Raw genomic sequence first — 12,405 nt, 5'->3', positions numbered from 1 at the left:
CCCAAACCTTTAGCAATTGTTGCACAACCGTAATAGAACTGTTTGATTTTGTATCTTAGTGGTTTGGTCTGAAATCTTAGTAACATTTGAAGCTTATAGAGATAAGATAATCTTGAGCGAAGGGAAATTTGGAAGCCGAAACCATTAGGGTTTTACCGAAGCTGGACCTGACGAGTTGGGGTTTCAACCGAAGCAGAGCAGATTGGGAGAGATTCTAATAAACAACATGGAGGATTTATCTCTTCAACCCTCCCAAAACCCTAACAAGCCTCGTCCCAAGCGTTTCATCAAGAGCCAGATCCCGGACTCCATCACCAACGATCCTGCACTGAATGCTGCCATCTCCCTCCTTCCTTCCAACTACAACTTCGAGGTCCACAAATGCATATGGCGCATCTTATCCTCTGGTGCCAAGCGTGTTGCCCTCCAGTTCCCCGAAGGCCTTCTCATGTATTCTCTCGTCCTCTCCGACATTTTCAAGGACTTCGCCAAGGTTGATGACTGCTTCATCCTCGGTGATGTCACCTATGGTGCCTGCTGCATCGACGATTTCTCTGCAACCGCTCTCAATGTTGATCTCCTCATCCACTATGGCCACAGCTGCTTGATCCCCATCGATTCCACTAAGGTACCATCTCTCTATGTATTTGTGGAAATCAAGATCGATGTTGATCGTCTAATCAACACTATTAGATTGAATGTCGATACCTTGGCAACGAAGAAGATTGCGTTGGCAGGGACCATTCAGTTCTCAGCGGCAATTCGAGCTGCGAAGCCTGCGCTGGAGAGTGCGGGTTTTGAGGTTTTGATTCCACAATCAAAACCCTTGTCTGCTGGTGAAGTTCTTGGCTGCACAGCGCCGACAATTCACAGAGATGTTGCAGATGCTGTTATTTTTGTTGCTGATGGAAGGTTCCATCTTGAGGCGTTTATGATTGCCAATCCTGGTGTTAGAGCTTTCAGGTATGATCCATATATTGGGATTTTGTTCTTGGAAGAGTATGATCATGCGGGCATGAAGGAAGCGAGGAAGAATGCCATTATCAAGGCAAGAGAGGCGATGAGTTGGGGGATTGTTCTGGGGACGTTGGGCCGTCAAGGAAACCCTAGAATTCTTGACCGCTTGCAGAATAGGATGAGAGAGAAGGGTCTTTCTTGGACTGTTATATTGATGTCAGAGATTTCTCAAACAAGGATTGCGTTGTTTGGTGATTCTGTTGATGCTTGGGTTCAGATTGCTTGTCCTCGGCTTTCAATTGATTGGGGGGAGAGTTTCAGCAAGCCGCTTTTGACTCCATTTGAGGCTGAAATTGCTCTCGGGTTTATCCCAGGCTGGTGGGAGAAAACACCGGTAAAATTGAAACCAAACTCAAACTGTGAGGATAGTTTGGGTTGTGACAATAATGGATCTTGTTGCAAGTATAATAATCAGGATTCCAAAATCTCTGAAGATTCAGCTGCTGATTATCCTATGGACTATTATGCTCAGGATGGAGGAGAATGGAATTGCTCTTACTCCAAGAAGTTGCCTCATCCAACACGGAGAAATCTTCAATCTGCCAAGGGTAACGTAATGGGAATGTCAAAACCACCATGTGAACTGTGCATATCAGAGAAATAAAATTAGAAAAAATGCTTGGAATTATAATTATATGTATCTTACTTATCACTGTTTTGAGAATGAATTCATATTTTGCTTATTTGTGTCCCTTATTTATACTCTTTATATCTTCCTTGTTTTGTAGCTAAATTCTTTTCTTCTACACAGTAAATACTTGTGCTAATCAAGGTTTACACAAGCTTTTTTTTTTGTTGGGGTTGCTGTAGCTCTTGAAGAAAACTGCCTAAGAAAGACAGATGATTAATATCTGTATGGTGCTTGTATCATCCACTATGCTAATATGTAGAGTTATAAAACTTAATTGGGATTTGTAAAATCCTCCTATATGTTGTTTGCACTTTGTATTTCTAGTCTTATGCTCAAATGTAGTAATAAGGTTATGTCAAGTTCACAATTGGAAGTTTACTGTTACCAAATTTGTTAAATCAATCTTAGTTATTCATTAGAAGTAACATGCTGCCATACCACTCAGTTATAGTGATATATGGTAAAAGGTTGGGTAGGCTGTCCTCTAGAAGTCATTGGCTGCTATTTACTACAGCAACTAATTGTTCATAGAATGGGCATAGATGAAAGATTGGTTTGAATGAGAAGAATAATCTTAGAAATCAATGCTTGCAAGTGAATTTTAACACCAAAAGGTAACAAAATAAAGGCTAATTAATTTACAGGTCTTAATCCTGTTTTTCTTTTTTTTTTTTTTTTGATTGATAACAGACAATTGTACTACCTAAAGAATTGGATACTAGGGAAGAGATACAAGGCCATCCTTGGAGGGTTTAATCATGTGCAAAGAGGACTGATGGTGGCATTTCTAGCTAGTGATGCTGTGCAAGTTTAATGTTTTAAAAAGACAAGCAGAGGCCAAAAAAGAAAAAAACTGGCACATATCTTAGAAAAAAATTACCCTGAATGTCTAGTCTTTCTTGGTGGTTCCTCCATTATTTTATTTAACTAGTAAATTTGCACGCCACGTGACAATTTTAGATGATAAAGATATAATATGCATTCAAATATTGTGTCCCAAAGAGAGTAATATTATGTCTAAAATAATTCTATATTAGAGATGTTCTAAATGTTTTCTACAAATATTATGTATTTTTTTTATATTTTGCGGTTTTGTCTTTCTGTAATCTTTATTATTTAATTATGATATAATGGCTTGACCTATTTGACCCAGATGGTTGAATTGCTTACCTACTACCTAACTAGATAGAAGGACAATTTCATTTTTTTGGTTCAATGTTGAAAAACAAATATGAGATTTAGGGTCGTTTGATTTGTGGACATGACCGAAAGTAATTTTATTAGTCTATTTATTATTTTCTTATTACTTTATTAATATTTTCTGAATATATAATTATTATTTTATTAGTATTTAATAATTAATACCTTAGTATTTATTATTAATTTATTACTTTCTTATTAGTTTATTAATTTTTATCATTTTGATTATTTTTTTAAATTAATTTATTATTATTGAATAATTAATATGTTATTATTTTATTATTACTTTAATTATATTATATATATTATTTGTACTTAATTATTCTTATTATTTAATAAATAGTATTTTAGCTTTTTATTATTACTTTGTATTTATTATTTTATTAGTATTTATCATTAATTTATGGATACTTTATTAAAATATCATTATATTATTATTACTTGAATAATCTTATTATTATTATATTTTATTAATAATTTATTATATTATTATATTTTATTCTTATTTTCTTATTGGTTTATTAATATTTTATTATAGTATGATTATTTTCTAAATATTTTACTAATATTTTATTATTATTATTATTATTATTATTATTATTATCTTATTATTGCTTTCAAAATATGTTATTGTTTAATTATGTATTTATTTTTATTGTTATTACTTTAATTATATTATATCAATATTTTATTATTAATATATTATTACTATTTTTATTACTATTAACTTATTATTATTTTATTAGCATTAGGGTTTGGGAGGCCTTTTGTCATGAGTTCTTTATTTCTTGATAGACTCTCGTATGGGAATCCCATTCCCGGTGGGAAGCTTGGAATGCCTATTCCCCCAAGAATGGGAACCGGCATCCCATTCCACCATATGGGCGTTAGCACCTTGAATACATGACTTAATGAGAGGAATTTGAATGAGATAAAAATAATAGTTAAAATTACATGTTTTGACCTTACAATTAAAAATGGACTAAATTCAAATTACATTTTTTATATTTTCATGTGTATAAAAGTAACACTTTTTTATGGAACTTGTTTTTATTTTGTAAAATGAATATACAATTATTAGAGATGTGCTCAAATGTTTTTTTTTTTCAAAATTTATGCATTTTTCTTTTATTTTTTATTTTTTATTATTTAATTATGATATCAAATATTGACACATTTGACCTAAGAGTTGAATTGTTGACCTAGACCAAATAGGAAATCAATTTCATTTTTTTGGTTGGTTTTGAATTTTTATTTCATGTCCATTATCAATAAAAACAATTATTGTTTATAACACTTATTTTTCTTTAATATGATTAATAAAATATCAGAGAAATGGCCCATATTTTATACATTTTTTGTTTTGTGAATTGTTACTATTTTTAAATATTTTATTGTTAACTATGATGATACCATGGATTCACCCAATTAACTTGGATGGTTGAATTGGCTTATCCACCACTTGTATGGAAGAATAATTTTGTTTTTTTTTTTGTTAATTAAAAAATGGATAAATTTTTGAAACCTCTCCTAAAGCTTTTGACCATTGTTGAAATCTCCCCTGAAGTTTCTAATACAGTTGCAAGTAGACCTCCTCTATTACAACTTCTAACAAACGGCACACAAATGTCCAAAATACCTATGCATTTACCAGTGAGGCTAGTTTTTGCATAACAAACAATACAAATTTATGAACAAAAAAAAAGTTTAAATTGCAACTTTGAGGGATTTATATGAAGGGAAAATTTATAAAATAAATCAATTTCGGAAAAGAGATTGGAAGGGTTTGGGGTAGTGATTGACATGAGGGGAACATTTGGGTAAAATACAAAAACCTCTCCTAAAGTTTTTGACAATCATAAAAACCTCCCCATTAGTTTTTCTTTAGCAAAAACCTTCCTTCTATTTTCAAAAAAAAAAAAAAAATCAACAAAAACCTCCCTTCCGTCAATGACCAAGATAGAAAACGTTAAATCGATGATAATTTTTTCAAAATACCTATTTTACCCCTGTATAAGTTATTGTATACCTATTTTTACTAAAATATTATTTGCCCAATCTGAAGAAGAGCTTTTGCCAGCTGAAGAAAAAACTAACTCTCGATGACCGACATTCTCCATGTACTGAGGGTGAAACTTTGTTCCTCCGGTTTCCTGAAAATGACAAGGCGCCGAAACTTCTTAGAGCAGAACTTACGGAACGTTGGGAACACCTCTGTATTACTAATGCACGGCTGCAATGGGCTATTAGGACGGTGTGAGAAGAAGGGTTATGTGAGAATAAAATCTGTTTTCCATAGTGACCATGGATCTGGGGTATTATTTCCATACCTTACTGGCCATAGATATCAGCTCAAAGATTTCCAATTTCTTCTCACAAAATTGGTCCTCACACAACCATGCATTGGGAGAAAACACACAAGTACGAGTTGTTCCTGATGTGTAGCGGAAGGGCTGTAAGATGGATACAGATATGTTCTCGATCAATATGCAGCTGCAATGGGTGTGAGGACCAATTTTGTAAGAAACAAGTCCAAACAATAAGTTGGAGAACTGGCAGGCCAGTTCCACTATAGATAGGCAACTCTTCAATCTTCATATGTTTCTGTCAAATTTTCCCTTGGTAACCGTAGTGTGGTATTGCAGGAAGAGGAGAAACAAAGAGTCGAATACTGGGTTCTGATGAGATGCGATCAGAATTCCCAACGTTCTGTAAGTTCTGCTCTATCATTCACCCCAAGATGGAGGACTCTCTCTCTTCGGAGAACTTGGAGCAAAGATGCCTAGCTATGGCCGGAAACCACCCGAGGACCGAGTTTTATGGAGAGTTTTTGAGCCTGTTGAAGGCGGTTTGACTACTGCACTTGCTGGCTTTCGCACTCAAGCCGGCGCCTTGTCATTTTCAGAAAACCAGAGGAACAGAGTTTCACCTCAGTACATGGAGCCTGTCGGTTTTTTCTTCAACTGGCAAAAGCTCTTCTTCAGATCGAGCGAAGGGTATTTTAGTAAAAATAGGTATATAAAAGCTCATATAGGGGTAAAATAGGTATTTTGAAAAAAATTATCATTAGTTTAACGTTTTTCGTCTTGGTCATTGACAGAAGGGAGGTTTTTGTTTTTTTTTGAAAATAGAAAGGAGGTTTTTGCTAAAGTTAAACTATAGGGGAGGTTTTTATGATTGTTAGAAACTTCAGGGGAGGTTTTTGTATTTTACCCTAAACATTTTAGTCAAATCAACTATATGGTTATTTTGGACATTTTCATGCCTCTTGTTTGAGGATTATAAGAAAAGGAGTCTACTTGCAACTGTGTTACAATGTTTAGAGGAGGTGATTGCAATTACCCAACTTTATGGGAGATTTTCAGCAATGGTCAAAAACTTCAATGGAGGTTTTAGAAATTTACCCCTTAAAAACATGGGTTTCAAATTAAATTTCAAAATATTTATTTTTATACTATTAAAATTAATGGTCTTTATTCCGTAGAATTTAATGATGAAAAAAATATATCTTAAATATAGGGTTTAATGAGAGAATATATCCAATTAGTTTTAAATTTTACATTCAATTTCCATCATTAATAAAAATATTTTCTATTTATCATACTTATTATTGTTTAATATGTCGAATATATAATGCTAAAATGTTTCTAATTATTTTTTATTTTTTATTTCTGTATTTTATCTATTTTTGAATTTTATTATTTTATTGTGGCAACATGGATTAACCCATTTGACCCAAAATGGTTTAATTTCCTACAACTACCTAGATGAAAATACTATTTTTTCCTAGGTAGATTTTAAAAGTATAAGTTTTTATGTTATTGGAATTATTAATTTATTATGTATGGATTTAATTAATATAACTTAATGATGAGAAGAAACAAAAATGTTTTGAATATATGATTTAATGAAGGTGAATGTAAGTTAATTCCTTAAATGTTGGATTTAATGAGAGGTAATTGAATGCATTGAATATTTTAAAATTACATATTTTCAATTAATTTAATATCAATAACTGATTACCCTATTTGCCTTCATTTTTTATCAATAAATTTAAATATGGAGGGGTAACTTTTATCCTTAAAAAATTCCAGAAATATTCTTGAGGTTATTTGCGCTTTTTAAAGTAGTATAGATTTCTTACTTAGTGAGTTTAGGTGTTTTCACCAAGGAGTAAGGTGTATAGGGAGGCTTTTCCAATGAAAAGGTGTATAAATTTCTTACTTAGTGAATTAAAAAGGAATAGGTTTAGTTAGCTAATGCAGCCTGTGTGTTCTATTCCCGGTATGAAGAAAGCAATTGTCACTTGTTTCTTCACTGCCTGGTTACTTGTGAATGGTGCTCCTTTTTAAAGGCTTTTAAGCTTTGTTGGTGTTGCCCCAGACAGTTAAGGATGCTTCTTTTGGAGCTGACAGTTACCCAGCAGGGATATTTAGCATTTGCAGAAAATGATAAAGCAGTACTCATGTAGGGGTTACCATGATCATACCCCAGGCATTACCACTGGATCAAGTACGAGTCCATTTAGATCTAGTCAGAGCCACCCTATTTGTAAGCAGTTAGCCATCTACATGAAAGAGTGAAGCTCCATTTCCTATTATGACAGGATTTTCCATTCTGTGGAGAGGTGACATGGCTATTGTTTTCAGATCTTCTTCTTTAGTGACAGTCAAGGTTCAAAGTATCGTTACGTATCGACTGGTATGGGCCGATACGTATCATTCCAGGACCCTTCCGATATGCCCCTACAGTGGGTTTATTGGGGGTCTGACCGGTTCAGGGGATGGAGGGGCCCTAGACCGGTTTCCCTGAACCAGTTTTTACAAAAATAAAAATAAAAAAAAAATAAAAAAATAAGTATTGAAACGCCTGATACACCTCTACCGACGTATCGGACGTATCGATATTTTGAACCTTGGTGACAGCAATTGTAAAAATGGACTTGGACAAGCATAAAATGACTTGTACTCAACTATATATATAATGATTTGCTTTATGCCGTGGCACAGATACAAATGTTTTGATACTCATACAAGACTAAGCAGACTACCTTCATAAAGAAACCTAGATGCCTTAATCCAACCTTCGTATCACAAATCTTGTTGGATGTTTTTGGTAGGAGAAAACTTGCACTGGAGGCTGATAAACCATTCATATCATCATATGTAACAAAAGAAGCCGTATTTGTTTTTGTCTTGTGTTTCTAGTCCCAAAGTTTAAAACCTAAACTACATTAGTGAATATTACCCATTCTTCTCATTTATCATATATAAATAAATAAATAAATATATATATATATATATATTACTCATTTTGGTATAGTGGTATATTTAAATCAAATGGAACTTAAGCTGGTTTTTTAATGTTTTTACATTTTATAGTTCATCTAGTGGCCTTTCTGAATGTGATGATTTCAGTGTAGAAATTTTTGTGCTAGTAAAATGGAGGGGGATTTGTTTGAGGCTGTGTTTGGTTGCAGTATAATTTTATTTGCACTAATACAAATGCATAGAAGTGCAAATGAAAAGAATGTAATTTCTGGTTTAATTTTGTTTTGGGTTTTATTTTATTCTGCTTCAAGTCTTATTTTATTTTTTTTGTATTACAATCAAACAAAATGAAGTCAATGATTAACCAATTAAAGTATCGGTATTGGGTATCGTATTAGATGATTGAATGCAGATATGGGTGTGTTTTGAAAACGCATGGATATAAATGAAAAAGTATGGAGCAAGGTTCAAAGTATCGTATTGGCTTATATGTATCGTATTGGGAGCACCCCGATACGCCCCTACAGAGGGTGTATTGGGGTTCTGACCGGTTTAGGGGGTGGAGGAGCCTTAAACTGCCCCCCCTGAACTGGTTTTGAAGAAAATAACAAAAGTTAAAAAAAAAAAAACAGTATCAATACCGCCCAATACGCCCTTATCAGCATATCAGACATATCGATATTTAGAACCTTGGTATGGAGACGTTTGGATACACTAGGAAGCATATAAGTTTCACAAATATATTAATAACATTATATTTAAAGTCAAAATAGTCATAATTAATGTATAAATACATAGAACATTAGAACATATTAAATCTTAAGAAGTTTATTAAAATTAATATAGTGGGATATAGAAATCATACAATTTTATTGATAATGTATCAATCAAGAGTGCTAGAACATATTGTATTTCTTTTTGCAAATTAATACATGAACAAAGTTATTATTATATTAATTTTTATTGAAGTTTAAGGTGCAAAACATATGCAACTATATGTGAATTATTACATCAATTATTTCCTAATTTATTATTTTAAATTTTTAGTTTTAACAAGAAGTCAACTAAAATTAATTCTCAAATGTTTGGTAAACAATATTTTTATAATTTTAACTTAAAATATATCAAAGATATTAAAATTTTTAAGATACATATCATGTTTAAATTCATAATATTTAATTACTAAAATAATTATTCGATTAATAATATTTTTTATTTATATAAATTTTATGAAATAAAAAACATTTTCTTGATATGAAATTGGATTAGTGGGTTTGGAAAATTCAATTTATAAATAAATAATATTTTTATTTTACAAATAATAAATATATTGCTATTTAATGCAAATTAAAATATTAATATATAATTTATAAAAATATTAAGACACATATCATATTCAAATTTATAAATTTTAAGTATTGAAATATTATAATTAATATTTTTATTTTTATAAATAATAAATATATTGCTATTTAATGCAAATTAAAATATTAATATATAATTTATAAAAAAGTCCAAGATACATATCATATTCAAATTTATAAAATTTAAGTATTGAAATAATTATTTTATTATTAATGTTTTATTTGCATAAATTTATTGACATTAAAGCCACCTTTTTCTATAAATGTAGATTTGAGAAATTATTTATTCCATTAGTTTATAAAATAATAATTTTGAATATTATGTTTTCATCTTTAGCTGAAGTTGAACATAAATATATGTTATTTACTTGGATTACATTTCAGTGTTAGCATTGATAAAAGGTATTTTATTTTATTAATTATTAAGAGATGGAAGTTGACCTAGTGGCTTAAAGTCATGTTTAAGGTTTGTGCATTTGGAAATTGAAATTTGGGTTTGAATCACCACCACAGGCGTTTTTAAACAAGGCGGAAGTGAAAATGTGATCAGTGTCATATCGTATTGGCACGTATTAACTGATACAATACGATATAGGCCTCTGATACACACGATCAAGGGGATATGGGTTTAGTTGTAGCATCCTTGAATGAAGCAAATTTTGAAATAAATTTGCATTGCAACCAAACACAGCCCACAAGTTATCCCTCTCTCAACCTTTGATCTGCTACAGCTCACAATCATCATCTTCCTACAACACATATCCCTATCTTTCTTCTTCATATTAGTCCCCGTATGAGGAACACTACAGATCCATATTGTTTTCTTCCTCCACCTTTGACCTTACCACGAACCATTGGTCAGTAGAGAGAGAGAGAGAGAGGGAGAGAGAGAGCCATATCAGTGCTCGAATTGGTTGTTGAAGTCATAACTCGAACCTACCATTCCACTATCAGTGACCAAAATCTGTTGCCTCCACTAAACACAATTGGCCTGGGTTTCTCTTCTCATCACTGCAGTCCACCAGTATAAGGCGACTGCCCCTCCTCTAGAACATTGCCACCACATTCTCCACTGCCCGCTGTTACAACCAGCAGAGATATATAGCTGATGCCAGCCACTAGGGGTGGCAACGAGTTGCTTGAGCTCGGCTCGACTCGGTTTCAGCCGAGTTCGAGTTCAAGCTCAAGCTCGAGCCCAATTCAGTGGCTTGATTAATAAACAAGCCGAGCTTGAGCCTATTAGAGCTTGGCTCATCAGGCTCGCGAGCCGACTTGAATATATACAATATATACAATATATATATTAAAGTTATAGAAAATAATATATATATATAATAAAAATATTATAATTATTAATTATTATAATTCTTAATTTTTAAATATAAAATAAAAAAAATTATATAGAATTTTTATTTTTATAAAATATATAATAAATATTTTTATAAAATATAAAATAAGCCGAGCCAAGCTCAAGCCTGATACTATTCGACTCGGCTCAACTCGAATCCACCCCTGCCAGCCACGCATTTCCTTCTTCAGTCGCTTGGTCATTTGTTTCTTCTTCTAGTCTCCCTCATCGATTTGGTTTTTCAAATGGTGATGGATTTGTAGTTTAGGGTTTGTATTTTGATTATTGAGTGAAACTTGTCATGAATTCATCGCGTGATGAACTTAAAATTCAAGGAGTCGTGGTAGATTTTTTTGCCCCAATCTTGAATAGCTGTAGAGGCCTTGATTTCTAGATGGATAGAAGAATTTCTACATGTGGTTTGAAATCAAGCCTTGGTGATTCGGTTTAGCCTTTGAATATTTGCAGTTTTTTTTCTCACTTCTATTATTTTTGTGGCTTTGAGTGTAGTTATTTATTGAAATGGTCCACTCGACTCATTGATTTTGCATTGAAGTCCATGGTCCTCTATTCAGTTTTGGATTGGAATTAAGGTTAATGGCCTATACCAAATGATCTTTTAGTCTTCTGGGCTTTTGAGAACATCTATGAGACCAAACAGTCTTTGGTCCTTTGAAGGTTTATCCTTGAAAGCTCACTAGGTCTTTTGATGTCTTGAGCTATTAGAAGATCTCACTAAAAAGATTTGCCAAACAACACCTTAGATAATAAAGCCCGAATGGGTCAATTCTTTTTTTAATTTATAATCCAAAACAATATTTTAAAACTCAATTGGAGGTGGCAGTGTAGGGTATGGAGCTACTCACATGTGATTTTTAGGGTAAATTACAAATAGATACCTTATACTTTGAAAGTCTAGGCCCCTGAACTTTCAAATGTGACACTTGAGTACTTTGAACTTCCAAAAATAGACACCTCAGTCCGGTCGTTAGTATTCTGTCAGTTATTCGTATCATGTGAAGTCATGTGTGACTTTTAGCATTACAAGATACCAAAACTACCCTTCTCGTGTATTTTCACCTTGCTTTCTTCTTTTCCAATGGTTGTAGTGTTGAATGTTCTTCCGTGGCATCAATGTTCTCAAGCGGACAACAAACTTATGCTAGCATTTTTGGATGATATATCCAAAAAAAGAGTACAATTAGGGATTTCAACAGTTTTGCATTTTCCATCGACAATTTTGTTAACTCTATTCATTTTGATAATAAAAAACTCATTGAGAATGTTAATGGTGTATTAAATATGCAACTAATTTAAGTAAACTTCTCTGATCCTTAATTATATTAAAGCAAATTTGCTATCATAGATGAAAAAGTGAAAGCTTTGCTAGATTCATTGCTTGAGTTTCATTTTCTCAACACACATGGTATGCCTAACTATAAGACATAATTGACTATTCCAAAAGGTATAATGACTATGACAACTAAGGCATGAAGTGTTAAGACATAGTCGACTACCCCAAAAGGCATAGTCAACTACTTGTGACATAAAAATACCTTATTTGAGAAGAGTAGA

The 12,405-nt window shown here is 32.3% G+C and overlaps 1 protein-coding gene across 1 annotated transcript; it reads left to right on the top strand.

Annotated features, from left to right (window-relative positions):
* LOC104604110 (diphthamide synthesis DPH2 family protein) lies at positions 1 to 1,781 on the top strand. Its single transcript, XM_010268333.2, has one exon. The coding sequence runs from the start codon at positions 227 to 229 to the stop codon at positions 1,619 to 1,621; it is 1,395 nt and encodes a 464-aa protein (XP_010266635.1). The 5' UTR covers positions 1 to 226; the 3' UTR covers positions 1,622 to 1,781.
* The last annotated feature ends 10,624 nt before the right edge of the window (positions 1,782 to 12,405 follow it).

The sequence above is a fragment of the Nelumbo nucifera genome, chromosome 2, assembly GCF_055504915.1.
Source record: "Nelumbo nucifera cultivar China Antique chromosome 2, China Antique-T2T, whole genome shotgun sequence".
NCBI classification, from domain to species: Eukaryota; Viridiplantae; Streptophyta; class Magnoliopsida; order Proteales; family Nelumbonaceae; genus Nelumbo; species Nelumbo nucifera.
This window is presented reverse-complemented; position numbering and strand designations above follow the sequence as displayed.

Excerpts from the sequence above, each read along its gene's own strand:
- LOC104604110 (XM_010268333.2), top strand. The coding sequence starts at position 227 with ATGGAGGATTTATCTCTTCAACCCTCCCAAAACCCTAACAAGCCTCGT.